The following is an 18,851-nucleotide window of genomic DNA, read 5'->3' on the forward strand; positions in this document are numbered from 1 at the left end:
GCTCCCTCCGGAGTCGGGGGTTAACGTACTCCGGGGGCCACACAAAGGGCTGCCCATCCGGGCAGGTATGCTGCGCAAACAGATCTTCACCCAGGGGCAGCACTGTAGAAGCCGAGGGCGCGGTGGGGGCATCAGCGCCCGGATTCACCAGGCCGTGCGACCAGGCCGGTGGCACTCTGAAAGTGAAGGGAACTTTAGAGACAGCGGCGCCCGGGGGTACTCGGCCCTGCGACCAGGCCGGGGGTATTTCCTGCTTCGCCGCGCTTAGGATTGGGGCGCGGGGCGTAGCAGGGGGCGTGGCCGCGGCTCCTGCCGTTTGAGGCCTAGTTTGGAGCGGTGGCGGTGCAGCAACGGGCACTATCAGTGAGACTTCGGGCTCTGCGACGGGGAGCTGGGGCAGGCTTACGGCCTCTGGGCTTGGGGTGATGACGTCCCCTCTACCTGCTTCCATCTCTTCAGCTCCCTCCGCGGCGTCGTCTCCGGCCTCCGTCCCTTCTGCATCATCTTCAAGGGCAGGCGTGCTCCTCGTTGCGGGTGGCGTCCTCCGCTGGCGGGTTCCAGCCTGCTGGGCCATCTCCCTGCTCCACTCGGCCAGCGCTTCTCGCTGCACTCGGGCTACCTTCCGAGCCAAGCCCTCCAGCGCGGTCTGTGCATGCTCCCGATCTCTGGGGAGCTGTGCCAGGATCTCCACCAGGCCTTCGGGGGTGGCGGCCTGCAACAGGCTCCTGACCATGGGGTCGGTGCTGCCTGACTCTCCCTCCATCTCCGGGTGTGATCTCTCCAGACTCCTCCAGGCTCCACCCATCCTCTTTCTTCCGTTCTTTATCCGCCCACACTGAGGGTGGTCCCGGGGCAACTTGGTGATTGTCAGTTTCAGGGGCAGCCCCCTCACGCTGATGGACATTTCTATTATTGCAGTCTTTGCTGGTGGGGGCGGTTTCCGCTTTTGGCGCCGTTCTTGGACCTGGCCCACGATGGGAGGTGGCCTCTTGCCACCCTCCGGCACGCCCACAATGGCGTCCGCTCTGCCAGGGCGGGAAATCGTCTCAGATGGTGGGAATTGTCTCTTTATGGCGGGAAACTCCGTGGATGGCGGGAAAAGGCTGCAGATGGCGGGCAAACGGCGGGAAACGATCCGAGAACTCCAGCCGGGGACAGACGCTGTCGTACCTGCACATCTACCTAGTGGGAGTACCGTTGTTCTGTCCCCCGGAAATGGGGTGAGTGTAGTGCATGCAGCTATCTGAGCTCTGTCCCACACTCCATCCTTACCCGGGAGTGGAATACCACACCTCTGGGTCGAGGTGCAATACCCCTGTAGCAGCCGAGTCCTCGGGGTGCTACATTTCCCCTTATTATCTCCAGTAATTGTATTATTACACAGGATATTTATGATGTTACATAGGCTCATCATCTTCTCATTCAGGTCTCTACAATATTCGATCCGCTCAGTGACAATCTTCTATATAAGAGAGTTTTCCTGATTTACCCATCAAAACTGGATATGGACAGAGACAAGATGGCGGAGAGGATATTACACCTCACCCTAGAGATCCTCTTCCGGCTTACTGGAGAGGTGAGAGATTCTGATGACGTCACATTACATCATTCTTATCTATGGGAATAACAGATGGACAGAACTGGAGAGGTGAGGACTCTGGAAATGTCTGTAGTGAGATTTATTAATGTGTCTCTCCATAACCAGGATTACACAGTAGTGAAGAAGACCTCTAGTGAGCGCTGTCAGGACCCTGTGTCTGAGGGATGGGGAAGACCCCTGAGCCCAATCACGGAGCCTCCATCTCACCCACTGATACATGAGGACATCAATGACCAAAAGATCCTTGAACTCACCTACAAGATGATTGAGCTTCTGACTGGAGAGGTGACACTGCTGGGAATGCTGGGACATTATACAGTAACGCTATGAAGGGATCTGGTGGATGATGGGATCATTGTATGTGTCAGGTTCCTATAAGGTATCAGGATGTCACAGTCTATTTCTCCATGGAGGAGTGGGAGTATTTAGAAGGAAACAAAGATCTGTACAAGGACGTCATGATGGAGTTTGACCAGCACCTCACATCACCAGGTAATAGGACTAAATACACACTGCCTCTAACTATCTGTACAAAAGAGTTAATTCAGTCCCTGTATGTGTTTCCTACAGCTCTATCCAGTAAGAGGACAACACCAGAGAGATGTCCCCGTCCTCTTCTTCCAGAGGACTGTAAACAAGAAGATCCCAATGTTCCTCAGGATCATCAGGTAGATGGAGAGAAGGTGTCATGAGATCTCCCCTATGATGTGTTGACGGTTGTGACAATCTTGTGTTCAGTGTTGTTTTATCCACTAGTATTACTGTATTTTTCGGACTATAAGATGCACTTTTTTCCTCCAAAATTTTGGAGGAAAGTGGGAGGTGGTGCGTCTTATAGTCCGATATATATAAATACTGAGGCTGTGGGTGGTGGCGGATGTGGGGGGAGTGGCAGCAGTGGAGTAGCGGGGCACAGGAGGTAGCAGCCGCCTGCTGCAGCCTACACTGTGCCCGCTACTTAACAAAATGAATATTCACTGCTCCCCACACCCCCCTCATCCCTCTTCCTGGGATGTATGGCACCCTTCATCCCTTATCGTGGTATGTAGGGCCCCCTCATCCCTCTTCCTGGTATGCTTGGCACGCCTCATTCTAGTATGCTTGGCCCCCCCTGATCCCCGTCACGATGCACACAAAAAAATAAAAATAAACAATTATGTCCACCTTCTCTCTCCTCCAATGCTGCGTCCCACTCTGCTGCCTACAGGGATCTCACTGTGTGAGCCGTGCGTGGCGTAACTGCCATGCGCCCTCACACTGTAAGATGCTGTGCCGGAATAGTCACTGGTCCCCACTCCGGGACCGTGTGCGTGGGGAGCATTGACCATTCACTCACCTTAATAGCTCGCACACAGTACCCGCAGCGCGGCTCCTGCTGCGGCCAGCAGTCTGTGTGCCCGCTATTGAAGACCGTGAATATTCACTACAACCCATGGGAGTGGATTGTAGTGAATATTCATGGCCTTTAATAGCGGACAAACAGACCGCAGCGCAGCAGCAGGAGCCGCGCTGTGGGTACCGTATGTGCACTATTAAGGAGAGTGAATGGTCACTGCTCCCCACGCACACAGTCCCTGCATGGGGAGCAGTGATTATTCTGGCACAGCATCTCACAGTGTGAGGTTGCATGGCAGTTACGCTATGCACAGCTCACACAGTGAGATCCCTGTAGGCAGCAGAGCAAGACGCAGCACTGGAGAGGAGAGGAGGTGAGCATAATTGTTTATTTTTTTTGTGCAGCGTGATGGGGGATCAGGGGGTGCGAAGCATACCAGGATGAGGGGTGCCACGCTTACCAGGAAGGATGAGGGGGGCCATACATACCAGGATGAGGGATGAAGGGTGCCATCATACCAGGAAGAGGGATGAGGGGGGCCATACATACCAGGAAGAGGGATGAGGGGGGCCATACATACCAGGATGAGGGATTAAGGGGGCCATGCATACCAGGATGGGGATGAGGGGGTGCCATACATACCAGGATGGGAATGAGGGGTGCCATTCATATCAGGATGGGAATGAGGGCCACATATAATAGGAAGTAGGGGGCCATATATACCAGGATGGGGGATATTAACAGAAATGGGAGACATTACCTCTATAACAGCGTCCGCAGCAGACCCCCTCCCCCATAACAGGGCATCATGACCACATTGTTTGCTTAATTTTTTTGTTCTATTTTCCTCCTCTAAAACCTAGGTGCGTCTTATGGTCCGAAAAATATGGTATATGTTTTATACTTGTGTATTGAGAACAGTGGAGATGGCAGGATTAGAGCTGATCATAGATGTGACTTCTCCATCTGTCTGTGACTTTTACAATATTTGTTTCAGGGTGAAGATCTGACCCATAATAATAGTACAGACACATATGTGAGGGGTGATGAGCGGTGTAAAGAGGAGATTCCTATATATGACTGCCCAGGTGAGTAGTAACCATGAAATGTTGAGAAGTCTCAGATTTTTCCCAGTAATGGTGGTGGAGAATGCAGCACTACTGGACCAGGGTGCACGAGTAGGGTCTAAACCGCATATAATGTAAGAGAAACCTCGGCACTCAGGTAATGAATTTTAGCAAAAGTAATTTGCTAAATTACTAAACTAAAGAATGCCTCTAGACCACAGCATTCTCCTCCACCCAAAACTGTTCAAATGACTTTGGGTATTGAAAGCCCTTTTCTAAAGAACTTACAACCAGGAAGATCAACGTACGTAAATTAGAAGATGCTGACCGTTACCTGCCCAGATCTGTAAACTACAAAGCCAAATGACAATGTACTTAGAATGTAGAAGCCTATAAACAGACTATGTAGTGGACGGCACTCCTAATGTGATACAAATCCTAAACTAGACAAGGAGTATAAGAGCCAAAATAAATAAAATAGTAATTTTATTAGTTTCCACATCATACAAAACACACAAGTAAAATTAAAAGTATAAAAGGAGATGTTAAAACAGAGGTGAACACCTATTGAAAGAATAAAGAAACAACTGCTATTAGAATACACTATAGCTTATCACAGATACAGTTATATGAAAAAGTTTGGGCACCCCTATTAATCTTAAACTTAATGTTTTATAAAAATTGGTGTTTTTGCAACAGCTATTTCAGTTTGATATATGTAATAACTGTTGGACACAGTAATGTTTCTGACTTGAAATGAGGTTTATTGTACTAACAGAAAATGTGCAATCTGCATTCAAACAAAATTTGACAGGTGCATAAGTATGGGCACCCTTATCATTTTCTTGTTTTAAATACTCCTACCTACTTTTTACTGATGTACTAAAGCACTTTTTTGGGTTTTGTAACCTGATTGAGCTTCGAACTTCATAGGCAGGTGTATGCAATCACGAGAAAAGCTACTTAAAGTGGCCACTTGCAAGTTGTTCTCCTGTTTGAATCTCCTCTGAAGAGTGGCATCATGGGCTCCACAAAACAACTGTCAAATGATCTGAAAACAAAGATTATTCAACATAGTTGTTCAGGGGAAGGATACAAAAAGCTGTCTCAGAGATTTAACCTGTCAGTTTCCACTGTGAGGAACATAGTAAGGAAATGGAAGAACACAGGGACAGTTCTTGTTAAGGCCAGAAGTGGCAGGCCAAGAAAAACATCAGAAAGGCAGAGAAGAAGAATGGTGAGATCAGTCAAGGACAATCCTCGGACCACCTCCAGAGAGCTGCAGCATCAACTTGCTGCAGATGGTGTCACTGTGCATCGGTCAACTATACAACGCACTTTGCACAAGGAGAAGCTGTATGGGAGAGTGACGCGAAAGAAGCCGTTTCTGCAAGCACGCCACAAACAGAGTCGGCTGAGGTATGCAAAAGCACATTTGGAGAAGCCAATTTCTTTTTGGAAGAAGGTCCTGTGGACTGATGAAACCAAGATTGAGTTGTTTGGTCATACAAAAAGGCGTTATGCATGGCGGCAAAAAAACACAGCATTCCAAGAAAAACACTTGCTACCCACAGTAAAATTTGGTGGAGGTTCCATCATGCTTTGGGGCTGTGTGGCCAATGCTGGCACCGGGAATCTTGTTAAAGTTGAGGGACGCATGGATTCCACTCAGTATCAGCAGATTCTTGACAATAATGTTCAAGAATCAGTGACAAAGTTGAAGTTACGCAGGGGATGGATCTTTCAGCAAGACAATGATCCAAAACACCGCTCCAAATCTACTCAGGCATTCATGCAGAGGAACAATTACAATGTTCTGGAATGGCCATCCCAGTCCCCAGACCTGAATATCATTGAACATCTGTGGGATCATTTGAAGAGGGCTGTCCATGCTCGGCGACCATCAAACTTAACTGAACAGGAATTATTTTGTAAAGAGGAATGGTCAAAAATACCTTCATCCAGGATCCAGGAGCTCATTAAAAGCTACATGAAGTGACTAGAGGCTGTTATTTTTGCAAAAGGAGGATCTACTAAATATTAACGTCACTTTTCTGGTGGGGTGCCCATACTTATGCACCTGTCAAATTTTGTTTGAATGCAGATTGCACATTTTCTGTTAGTACAATAAACCTCATTTCAAGGCAGAAACAATACTGTGTACAACAGTTATTACATAGATCAAACTGAAATAGCTGTTGCAAAAACACCAATTTTTATAAAACATTAAGCTTAAGATTAATAGGGGTGCCCAAACTTTTTCATATAACTGTAAGTATTGAGTTTAGATGACAATTTATACCATTCACAAAATACAAGAATACATCCAGTCTCGCTCAAATGTGAGACTGATCTACTCCAAGACAAAGCCTGTATAAAAGTCATGCATAAGTATGTGAACTATTAATATAATCCAAGTGGGATGATAATGTTATATACCGGGTAGCTAGACCACAAAGGGCACAAACAGAATGGTTTGAGAGAAGTCAATATACATAAAGAGATCTAGACATGATAGCTGAACACATGGTTTCAATGTGACTCGGGGAATCAATGTGCATATATTAATATAAGCATAATAGTCAGATATTTGCTCATTCAAAGTCAAGTGATATGAAGTATGAACAAAGGGTATAAATACCTAAACTTCATACAAAAGCTATATGAGGCACATAGGAGACCACAGGACACAGCAACACTAGTAAAAGTGCTGGTGCATAGATGGCAGTGTCATGTAACAAATATAAGTATATAAAGCAAAGCAAACCAGTGTGGACATCCTGCCGAGATGTAACCCTGACTCGCGTTTCGCGATCAGCTTTACTCTCAGGAGAAGCTGATCGTGAAACACGAGTCAGGGGAACATCTCGGCAGAACGTCCACACTGGTTTGGCTAACGATAAACTGCATAAACATTACACCTGTGCCATGATATATGTGTAAGCTAAATTTAAGACACCTCATCTCTGCACTATTATAAAAAGTTCTCTTTGAATGTCTAATATTTCTTCTTGGAAACTCATCAGACAGAAAATATTGTCCCTTACGATAGTTTAAATTCCCAAGAGCCACCGAGCCCCATACTCTAATTACCCGAGAGAGGTTTCACCACTAGTTACTCATTTTTTACTGGCAACGAATGTTCAGTTTGATCATTTCATTAGATGTGTTATTGTCTATACTCTGATTTAAACACTTCCTGCAGACAGTTTTGTGTTCCTAATTGGCCCCATTCTTCAAATCAGACTTGTGTCACTTCATGTGGTGATAACTTTGGAATTCTTCACCAAGGATAATAGGAAACAAATGGACCTTACAAATTATTTTCAAACTTTTCTTGAATCTGATAATACACTATATACGGTTGTACATTACTGTCTGGGCATATGGCAGGTTAAGAAGGGAAGGAGCACCATTTAGCTATTCCAATGCAGATCTTGCTGGAATAGTTTGCAGACACAATGTATTGGGGGCACTGTTCGTGGTCACTTGGCAGCTCAAAAGATGGCCACCACGAACAGTCTTGGCGCTATCTACTCCATTTTCCAGATCCCATTGATTGTCTTGCTCATCACCCTTTAATCCTAGGCTTGGGCCACGGTGTTACCTGCTGTTCTGTGGTGTGAGATGGGAAGAAGAATAGTCAGGTAGCCGGGTCAGAACCAGGAGGGCAGAGAAAATACAAAATCAGAAGACACAAGAGTAGTCAGTAAACAGGCAGGGGCCACAACAGGAAACAAATACACAAGCCGGGAGCTGAGCACAGAGGACTGAACCAGAGGAGAACAAGGCTGTATCTGGCAGCTTCCGACAATATGATTAAGGTGGCTAACGGACACATAGTTTATGGAAGGTATTTATCACAGAGATGGCTGTCCTCTGTGATGTAACCTGGAATGTTGCTCTAGTGCACGTAAGCACTAAGAGGACTGTTTGGTGCACATAGGACCGGGTTACGGGTAGTTGGAGAGATGGGCGGGTCTTGCTACCCACATACCTCACCTCTGAGTGTGGTTAAGATATATAATGGAGGCCGTTGTTTGGCACATGTTCTGTGTGTTTGGAGGGAGAAGGCCTCCTGTGTGTTATGGTCTCCTGACTGAGCCAGTGACCTGGATGCTACCGAGCCTGTGTGTGTATTTATTCAAAAATAATACTTGGTTTCATTCTTAGCAGATGACTGTACCAGGAGATCAGAGGGACAGCTGACATCTTCAATTTTTAAATCAGATGATCTTGATATCCCACAGGATACAATTGAAGTGAATGTCATTACTCCAGCTATACCATCATCCCTTCACAGCAAAGTTCAATCATCTGATCCTGTGAAACAGGTCCTGTCTTCTGATTCATTACCGACTACTAAGGAAAATCAAAGTCACAAAATAAGCATTAAAAAACAAACTCAAACTGCCCCTCAAGCAAAGAAGCCATTTTCATGTTCAGAATATGGAAATAGTTTTAAACATCAAAAAAATCTTACAGCGGAAAATAGATATTCTTGTTCAGAGTGTGGGAGATGTTTTAACCAGAAATTAGCTCTTATTAGGCACCAGAGAATTCACACAGGGGTGAAGCCTTTTTCCTGTTCAGAATGTGGGAAAAGTTTTAACCAGAAATCAAATTTGGTTACGCACCAGAGAACCCACACAGGGGAGAAGCCTTTTTCCTGCTCAGAATGTGGGAAACATTTTAATCATAAATGGTTTCTTGCTATACACAAACGAACTCACACAGGGGAGAAACCTTTTTCATGTTCAGAATGTGGGAAATGTTTTAACCAGAAATCTGATTTGGTTAAGCACCAAAGAATTCACACAGGGGAGAAGCCTTTTTTCTGTTCAGAATGTGGGAAATATTTTACACGGAAATCAAGTTTTGATAACCACCAGAGAACTCACACAGGCGAGCAGCCTTTTTCCTGTTCAGAATGTGGGAAATTTTTTAACCAGAAATCTGATTTGGTTAAGCACCAAAGAATTCACACAGGGGAGAAGCCTTTTTTCTGTTCAGAATGTGGGAAATATTTTACACGGAAATCAAGTTTTGATAACCACCAGAGAAATCACACAGGGGAGAAGCCTTTTTCCTGTTCAGAATGTGGGAAATGTTTTAACCAGAAATCTGATTTGGTTAACCACCAGAGAATTCATACAGGGGAGAAGCCTTTCTCCTGTTCAGAATGTGGGAAATATTTTACACAGAAATCACATTTAGTTAACCACCAGAGAATTCACACAGGGGAGAAGCCTTTTTTCTGTTCAAAATGTGGGAAATGTTTTACACAGAAATCAAATTTAGTTAACCACCAGAGAACTCACACAGGGGAGAAGCCTTTTTCATGTTCAGAATGTTAGAAATGTTTGAACCGAAAATCGTATCTTCTTAACCCCTTTACCCCCCTGTTTTCACCTTCATGACCAGCCCAAATTTTACTCTGGAACACTTCAATGGATCTCACTGATTCTGAGAATGTTTTTTCATGAGTTATTGTACTTCATGACAGTGGTAACATTTGTTTGATATGACTTGAGTTTATGTGTGAAAAAAAATAGGGAAATTTGGCAAAAATTTTGAAAACTTAGCAATTTTCAAACTTTAAATTTTTATGCCCTTAAATCAGAGAGCTATTATGTTACACAAACTAGTTAATAAATAACATTTCCCACATGTCTACTTTACATCCACACAATTTTTGAAACAAAATAAAATCTTTTTTCTTAGGAAGTTATAAGAATTAAAAGTTGACCAGCGATTTCTCATTTTTCCAACAAAATTTACAAAACCAATGTTTTATAGACCACATCACATTTGAAGTGACTTTGAGGGGTCTGTATGACAGAAAATACCCCAAAGTGACACCACTCTAAAAACTGCCATCCACAAGGTGCTCAAAGCAACATTCAAGATTTTTATTAGCCCTTCAGGTTCTTCACACGAATTAATGGAATGTAGAAGGAAAAAATTCACATTTAACTTTTTTCGCCCACAAATTTTATTTTATACCCTGTTAGTGATTTATTACATATTACAGCCTGGGAAGGTCATTCAAAACCACCCACTGTGATCTCTTGAGTGAACAACTCTCTGCTGCCCCCTATCATCCGGACAATTACACGATTGGCCGACGATTAATGGAGGAGGCCACAGGCTGTTTGCACTAACAGGCCGATTATCAGAAAAGTAACAGTGAGCGGATTGTATATACACCTCCTGGTTCCAAAACATGGAATATATGTATATAACACCGAACGATCACCGCTAACTCCATGATAACCACAGACTATTCGCTGCCACCACCAATAGTTTATAAGGCCGATTGTATAGCGTATGGCTTTGAGGCGCGGTTACAGAACAAAACAAAAATCTGGATTCCGTTCCTACCATTCCACCGAAACTGCCCTTAACAAAATGATTAATGATTTACTTAAAGCTAACAGGCAATTCTCCATACTCCTTCTTCTAGACCTGTCCTCTGCCTTCGACACAGTTAACCACTGCCTCCTACTACAGATTCTTTCTTCCTTTGGTGTCAAAGATCTTGCCCTATCCTGGATCTCCTCATACCTTTCCAACTGCACTTTTGGTGTCTCCCACTCCCACACTACCTCCTCACCCCGCCCCCTCTCTGCTGGAGTCCCTCAAGGATCTGTCCTAGGACCCCTACTCTTCTCCATCTATACCCTTGACCTGGGACAGCTCATAAAGTCCTACGGTTACTAGTACTACCTGTACGCTGATGACACCCAGATCTACTTCTCTTGCCCAGACGTCACCTCTCTCCTGTCCAGAATCCCAGCATGTCTAGCAGCCATATCCTTCTTCTTCTCCTCTCGCTTCCTCAAACTCAATGTGGACAAAACTGAACTCATCATTTTTCCTCCATCTCACATATCTTTCCCATCTGATCTGATCTATAAAAATAAATGACATCACTCTTTCCCCTGTACCAGAAATCGGCTGCCTCGGTGTAACTCTCGACTCTGCTCTGTCCTTCAAACCACATATCCAAGTACTCGCCACCTCCTGTCACCTCAAGCTCAAAAATATTTCCAGAATCCCAACTTTCCTCAACCCTAAATCTACTAAACGGCTTGTGAATGCCTTCATAATCTCCCGCCTCGAATACTGCAACATCCTCCTCTGTGGCCTACCTGCTAACACTCTCGCACCTCTCCAGTCTGTCCTTAACTCTGCTGCCAGACTAGTTCATCTCTCTCCTCGCTACTCCTCTGCTACCCCCTTTGCAAATCTCTTCACTGACTCTCAATTGCTCAGTGTATCCAGTTCAAACTACTAACACTGACCTACAAAGCCATCCATAACCTTTATCCTCTGTTCATCTCTGAACTAATCTCCCGATATATTTCCTCACGTAATCTCCGGTCCTCCCAAGACCTCCTTCTCTCCTCCACACTTATTCGTTCCTCACCCAACCGCCTCCAAGACTTCTCCCGAATATCCCCCATCCTCTGGAATTCTGTGCCTCAACACGTCCGACTATCTGCCACATTCGGATCCTTCAGACAGAACCTGAAAACCCATCTCTTCAAGAAAGCTTACAACCTGCAATGATCACGCTGCCACATCACCACCACCAGAGCAGCTGCAACCCCCCACCTACTGTCTCCTTCCCCATCCTATAGCATGTATGCCCGCAAGGCCAGGGTCCTCTTCCCCCTCTACCAGTCTATCATTGTTAGTTCATTTACTGTAAGTGATATCTGTATTTTGTATGTAACCCCTTCTTATGTACAGCACCATGGAATCAATGGTGCTATATAAATAAATAATAATAAAAGGAACAGAACTATTAAATGTTATATTTAATTCAAAGGGAGGTAGTGTTTATGAAAAATATACAAAAGATTTTACAAAGGGGACAAAACAACACTGCATACAGTTATATAAAATGAAAGTAATAAAACAAAAGAAACTTACTACCCCGATCACAGGTATGATTCAGCCTAGCTAAGGAAAGAGCTTAGTTTGAAGAATGTCCAGTGGACAGGAATCATGTAGACACTGAAATGTATCTCTCTATAGGAACCCAGATCATAATCCGGCTTGATCTATTATCAACTCCTGAGTCCCACACACACACACTCCCCCGTGATGACCTCACATGGGTCAGGTTGTGAGCTGGTCTCAGCCATTCATGATTTTATGAAATCCCCAACTTATGTGGTAACTTCTCTCCAAATGATCGCAAAAGTTTGAGATTGACGCCATATTTTCCATCGGGATTTTTTCTTTACTTAGATAGTAAACATGGCATAGCTGTTGTCAGTTATCTGGTTACTGTGTATTTGTGGCTCATTGTTAGGGGTTACAGTTATGAAAAATTATGTGTCTTCTTTCCCTGTTAGCCACAGTTCTGAAAATGTCTCATTAATATCAGATTTGTACAAATCCTAGTATTCTATATTTTATTTCGGAGGCATACTGTCTGTTACTGAAGCTGTTCTGATGAAAGGAATGTGTATGCAGGGTGACTATAGCCATTTCTAAAGAGTGTGAGCTATCTGCTTTAATCCTCTCCAAAACTTAAAAAGCATTTTTCTGTGGACAAACGGCCTTGCCCTATTTATGTATCAACACATTTTTTGTTGTCCAACTCTTTTGAAAAGAGTTCTCCTTTCTACTTTAAATCTCATTTCTTTCTCACAAAAAGCATCTTCTGTCAGTAATTAAGGCATCTTCTTTCAGTCATCTGGGCATCAAAATGTCTTCATACATTTTAACCCCTTACCGACCTTAGACAAACTCAGTACGTCCTGCTTGGGAAGTGCTTCCTGACCTGGGATGTACTGAGAATTTCCAGGTGATTTTGCGCGCATACAGGCTGTGCACGCACGATCACCACCGGGTGTCAGCTGATTCTGACAGCTGACACCCGGCACTCGATGCCAGGAGCCGTGCCCACACGGCTCCCGGCACTTTAACCCCATAAACGCTAGTGGTCGCAGCATTTAGCTGGCAGGCAGAGGGAGGGAGCCCCTCTGCTCTTGGATCGGTGCCCCCACATGAAGTCGCAGGAGCCCGATCGTTGCCATGGTGACCCGATGTCATCATGACTATATCCGAGGTTACCAGGCGTTAGCAAGTTATGTAGATCATGCGCAGTGCATGATCTAACTTGTGTCAGTGCAAAACTGACAGTTATAAAGCATAGCAGCGCTCCTGCATTGCTATGCTTTATAATTGGGATCAGACTGCTAAAAGTGAAAAAGTATAAAAAAGTAAAAAAAAATAGAAATTTCTTTTTTTTAAATAATAAAATATATGTATTGTACTTTTATGTAAATAAAATAAATAAAAAATAATACACGTTTGGTATCGCTGCATCTGAAACGTCTTGCCCCATAAAATTATTACATTTGTTAACCCCGTCAGTGAACACTGTAGAAAAAAAAAATGGGGCTAAAAACTATGCTTTTTCATCATACCACCAAACATAAAGTGGAATAAGAAGCGATCAAAATGATAATGTAAATAAAAATGGTGTCACTGAAAACATCATCCTGTCCAGCAAAGAAAAAAGCCATCATACAGCTCCATCAGCTGAAAAATAAAAAAGTTATAGCTCTCAGAATACAGCAATGCAAAAATAATTATTTTTTTCTATAAAATAGTTTTTGTGTAAAAGCGGCAAAACATAAAAACCGCTGTAATCGTGCTGACCCAAAGAATAAAGTCGTCTTATCAATTTTACCACATGTGGAATGACATAAGAGAAAACAATTCCTGAATTGCTAGGTTTTGTTCATTCTGCCTCCCAAAAATCGAAATAGAATGAAAAAATTTAGTGTGCCCAGAAATGGTACCAATAAAAATGTGAACTCGTCCCGTAAAAAACAAGCCCTTACATAACTGTCGGCCGAAATATGGAAAAATTACAGCTCTCAAAATATAGAATGTCAGGGATTATTATCACTATTTGTCCCTGGAATTCTTTAAGTGGCCTTTAAAGATTGAATGATTCTATATGTAACTCTGAAATTGCAATGACTTTTAAGCCTCATCCTTAACATACACCACATATAATGGCTTTTCTGGTCTAATCAGATCTTGGTACCTGACCAATCTGGGCAGGGGGATGTGTTAGGGGTCATATTACCTTACTCTCTGACCCATTCCTTTGCTTGGGGATGGGGTGCCATTGGCATTATCTGCCTTGGTCACCAAAATGCCTTGTCCTGGATGACTGCAATGTAATACTGACATGTGGACATTGTAATTGAGGACTGGTTGCAGGACTGATTCTGACTTTCTTGATAACTGAGGTGAACATTAAAATGGCATCCCTTCCCAGCAGTGCATTTGACACATGTAGTGAATAAACGTAAATCCTCTTATTTTTGTTTTCTTCTGAGGGGAGGGAGGTGGGAAGGGTATTGGTTTCAACATTAATGGCGTGGTAAAATATGATATGGTCAACGTGATTCTCCAGGTCTATATGATTATGGTGATGTCAAACATTTTATTGATTTTTTTCTTTAATCTTGAAAAATAATATGTCTAAAAGGAATCTGTCAGTAAGATCAACCCTCCTAAGCCACTTATATGGGTATGCAGGTCATTGAACATTGAATAATACGATACCTTGATATATGCAATCTGATGTGAATGATCGCCCTCAGAATCTGCCTTCAGAGCTTATTTTTAATGAAAGGGGCGATAACTGTCCCTCATTACATGTCTCATGCTGGTATCATACTTAGCAAAACAAATCTTTTTCTTATTACAAACAAATCTTGTTATGCACGTAACTCACTCATACACTGGTAACTGGAATAGTAAAGCCTACAACACCGAGGAGCTAAACCCAAACCCTACAGGTCCCTGTACAGACCAGAGAATCCCTAGCTGCAGAACTGAAAACACCACCTCTGACCTGACTCCCTGAAAGGCCACCAAAAGGTTTCTCATACCTCCTGGGGAACCAGAGGAGAGGTGTGCAGAGGGATACGAGTCTGACCGTGCTCAAACATGGTTCGATCATACCACAGCTCCTGGGCAGGGGAGGAAGCAAAATAGTATACGGACATTACAGCATGGGATCACAGCTGATTCTTTCTTTAAAGTAAAACATTGTTTAAAAACAGTCAGGGAAATGTTTTACCTCACAATAACAATCAGCTGTGAGCCCGTGCTGTAATGTCTATATTGTCTTTTGCTTCCTCCCCTGCCCAGGAGCTGTGGTATCATCAGACCATGTTCTGTACACGGTCACACACAGCCATTACACAGGGGAACATTTATAAGATTATCTCAGCACAGGAACACTTTATTTAAACACATCCAATTGCGGAAATTATCATCATTCCAAGATCTATTGATTAAAATGAACTTTAGTTTGTGGGAAAAATTAAATAGGAGGAAAATTACTGTGTACGTGCGGTAAAGTTGTGAGATCTGCTCTTCTGAGCCCCTGATTATTATGATGCAATATCTCTTTATTACTCACCTGCTTTGTTACTTGCTGCGACCTTCTTTCCTTGTGATTGGTCGTGTTTGATCATGTGATTGAAGGATATCCAATAAGTCACTTCCCAATTCACAATTGTATATGCAATGAATATAGACAGCAGTGTGAACATTTGCTTGTAACAGATGGACTTGTGACCTTTTAAATATTTTTTTAATAAAGTGTTTTTACGAAGATTTGGATACTGGAATTTATCTTCCTACCTTTTTCCTGTGTCACCGCAAGTTTCCTCTACATGGATCGTCTATATATGGCTGAGCTGACCTGTTTCTCCTACTTTTTCGCTAGACTAGAGTTACTCCTGTGAGGATCTTCCCGAATCAGCTCTAGACAGTTCAGTGCTGAGATGACTAGAATGGAGTTGCTGGAAGCAGAGGCGCACCGCCAATGGTGTAGACCACGCAGCTGCTATGGGGCCCGTGAGTCGGAGGGGGCCCATCCAGCATCACAGCTTCAAGTATATCAGTATTCTGGATGCCATTACAGTTGAATACAATGATGAAAGAGGGATTAGTAAGCTCCCTCCTCCATCATTCTCTCTGTGTTTGAGCTCTGACGTCTCAGTGCAGCAGGTGCATTGACATTTTATTTCGCCGCAGTGCAGAGCAATGAAGAGCTTCAACACACAGGGTACGGAGACCAGAGAAGTGGGGGAACACGGAGAAGTATTTTTTTTTTTTTATCAAAGAGTACATTGTGTGGCCCATTATACTGTGTGCAGGGCTATTATAATGTTTGGAGGGCTATTATACTGAATGAAAGCAATTATAGTGGGAAGGTTTGTGTGAGGTCCATCATGCTGTGTGGGAGCCATTATGCTGTTTGGAGGGCTGTGTGTGGGCCATTATGCAGTTTGGAGGGCTGAGTGAGGGCCATTATGCTGCTTATGTTGGGGCCATTATGCTGTTTGGAGGGCTGTGTGGGGGCCATTATGCAGTTTGGAGGGCTGAGTGAGGGCCATTATGCTGCTTATGTTGGGGCCATTATGCTGTTTGGAGGGCTGTGTAGGGGCCATTTCGCTGTTTGGATGGTTGTGTGGGGGCCATTATACTGTATGTAGAGCTGTATGGGGGTCACAGTTGGGTTATCATACTGTGTTGGGGTCCTTTTGTTCTCTCTGAAGATAAGCCGTCACCAGAGGAGTTTGACACCTACTCTCTAATAGACAGCACAAGAACATTTGGCTAAGTACTCCTGTATATGACAGCAGAGAACTGTCAACCAAACAATTGTAGGGATTGGGTGTTTATAGGCTTTAAAGGGAATCTGTCACCACTTTGGAGTTATCAGACCTCTACTATGGCCATACAGGGTATAGAAAAGTAAATCTATACATACCTGTATGGCCCATAGTAGAGGTTTGATTGCAGAGAAAAGTGCTTTAATCAATTCTATTTTGTACAGGCTTGGCGTCCCCCGGACACCAAGCAATCCCTGCCTATGTGCTTCTTATTACCCGAAATCCCCGCCTATCGCCTATATGCTTAATTATCATATCCCCCCCATCCCCTGCATGTCACAGGGCCCTGTGACAGGTCCTGTGACGTGCACTATGCTCCCTGACTTGCCGGGCATGCGTAAAGCGCCGCTCTAATAGAGTGCGCTTTGCTTCATCCTCGCCCCGTCTGCCTGTGCACTGCGCTGCAGGTTTCTACTGCGCAGGCGCCGGGAAGCGATAGTGACTTCCTGGCGCTTGCACAATAGAAACCTGCGGCGCAGTGCACGGAGAGACGGGGCCGGGATGAAGTAGAGCACGCTCTATGTGAGCAGCGCTTTGCGCATGCCCGGGCAGTCAGGGAACACAGTGCACGTCACAAAATATGGGAAAGGGTGAGGGGGAAAAAACGTGTCCAAAGGAAATAAGGGGGAGGGGGGTTTTGGAGGAATTATACTCATCTATCTGACATCAGACGTCACCAGTGTCACCCCTTATGGGAACACTGGAGCTCCACTTGGTGAAAAGATGACCAGTGATGGAATGGCATCTGCAAGGAGGTGCGCTCCTGTGGAGGCACGGCATGGTGAAAAAATGGTGGGGGAAATCTACAATACCTAGAATAAAATAGAAAAAAAAAATCATGCAAAAGACTCGATACAAGTCGTGTCTGACTCCTATGGACACTTCGCTAAAATTGAGCAGCATAGAGTCCGAGGAGAGGATATAGCCCGTTATGTGGAGTCAACATTTGTTAGGATGTTTTTTTACGCAGTTTGGAGCCATCTGGTGGCCGGGCGTAAACCTGCAGTCCTGTGTTACTCAATACTACTAATGAGAAAAAATGGTTTATATACCCACCACACGCAGACCCGCACAAGTAATACTACACTTCCCTGCGCACCACCCCACATGAAAGGCGACATCACACGTTATCCTGCCCAGCACCATGTAACATCATCCTCTTCCCCACGCAGCCATATGCAAATAACAGGACCCACCCTGGTTCCCCACGCAAGTAACAGGACTGCAGCACATAGCCTCACGCAAGTAACAGCACCCCCTCCATCCCCACGCAGACCCCCAACAAGCAGCCCCATGTAAATAACAAGACGCCTCTAATTCCCAATGCAGACTCCCAGCACGCAGCCCCACGCAAATAATAGCACCCCCTCTTTCCCCACGCAGACCCCCAGCCACACGTAAATAACAGGACCCCCTCCATCCCTACGCAAATAACAGGATCCCCAGCATGCATCCCCATGCAAGTAACAGGACCCCCTTCTTCCACATGAAATTAACAGTGCCCCCTCCTTCCCCACGCAAACCCACACATAAAAAATCATCTTGTTCCCTGTGCAGCCTTTATGTAGGAACATCCACTTATCTGTGGCCACAAAACCCCTCATCTCCTCAGTGTCATCTCTCCACAGCCTCAGCAGAAGCCACAGCGGAAGTCCGCACACACATGGCTCCGCACCGTACGCCTCGTACACGCTCCGCTCCGCACACCTCGTACACACGCGCGGCTCCGCTCCGTACGCCTCGTACATGCGCGGCTCTGCTCCGTACACCTCGTACACGCGGCTCCCCTCCGTACACCTCGTACATGCACGGCTCCGCTCCGTACACCTCGTACACGCACGGCTCTGCACCGTACGCCTCGTACACGCGAGGCTCCGCTCCGTACACCTCGTACACACGCGCGGCTCCGCTCCGTACGCCTCGTACACGCGCGGCTCCGCTCCGTACACGCGGCTCCCCTCCATACGTCTCGTACACACGCGGCTCCGCTCCGTACACCTCGTACACACACGGCTCCGCTCCGTACGCATCGTACACACACGGCTCTGCTCCGTACACCTCGTACACGTGCGGCTCCGCTCCGTACACCTCGTACACACGCAGCTCCGCTCCGTACA

The 18,851-nt window shown here is 45.0% G+C and overlaps 2 protein-coding genes across 5 annotated transcripts in view; one reads left to right on the forward strand and one right to left on the reverse strand.

The window, feature by feature from the left end:
• LOC141178597 (uncharacterized) overlaps nt 1-11,821 on the forward strand; it is a 164,686-nt gene extending 152,865 nt beyond the window's left edge. For 3 of the 4 annotated variants that reach the window (XM_073660479.1, XM_073660482.1, XM_073660480.1), the window contains 6 exons: nt 1,427-1,576; nt 1,706-1,885; nt 1,969-2,092; nt 2,171-2,268; nt 3,934-4,024; nt 8,177-11,821. In XM_073660479.1, coding sequence (XP_073516580.1) covers nt 1,427-1,576; nt 1,706-1,885; nt 1,969-2,092; nt 2,171-2,268; nt 3,934-4,024; nt 8,177-9,360 — 1,827 coding nt within the window. In that variant the 3' untranslated portion in view covers nt 9,361-11,821. The remainder of the gene's footprint in view (nt 1-1,426; nt 1,577-1,705; nt 1,886-1,968; nt 2,093-2,170; nt 2,269-3,933; nt 4,025-8,176) is intronic. The other variant, XM_073660481.1, reaches the window with a different exon arrangement.
• Nucleotides 1-18,851, reverse strand: part of LOC141178593 (uncharacterized) — a 328,452-nt gene that overhangs the window by 70,601 nt on the left and 239,000 nt on the right. The window lies entirely within an intron of this gene.

This window comes from Phyllobates terribilis, unplaced genomic scaffold (assembly GCF_046119375.1).
Source record: "Phyllobates terribilis strain yellow unplaced genomic scaffold, ASM4611937v1 Scaffold_29__1_contigs__length_15306474, whole genome shotgun sequence".
In the NCBI taxonomy this organism is placed as follows: Eukaryota; Metazoa; Chordata; class Amphibia; order Anura; family Dendrobatidae; genus Phyllobates; species Phyllobates terribilis.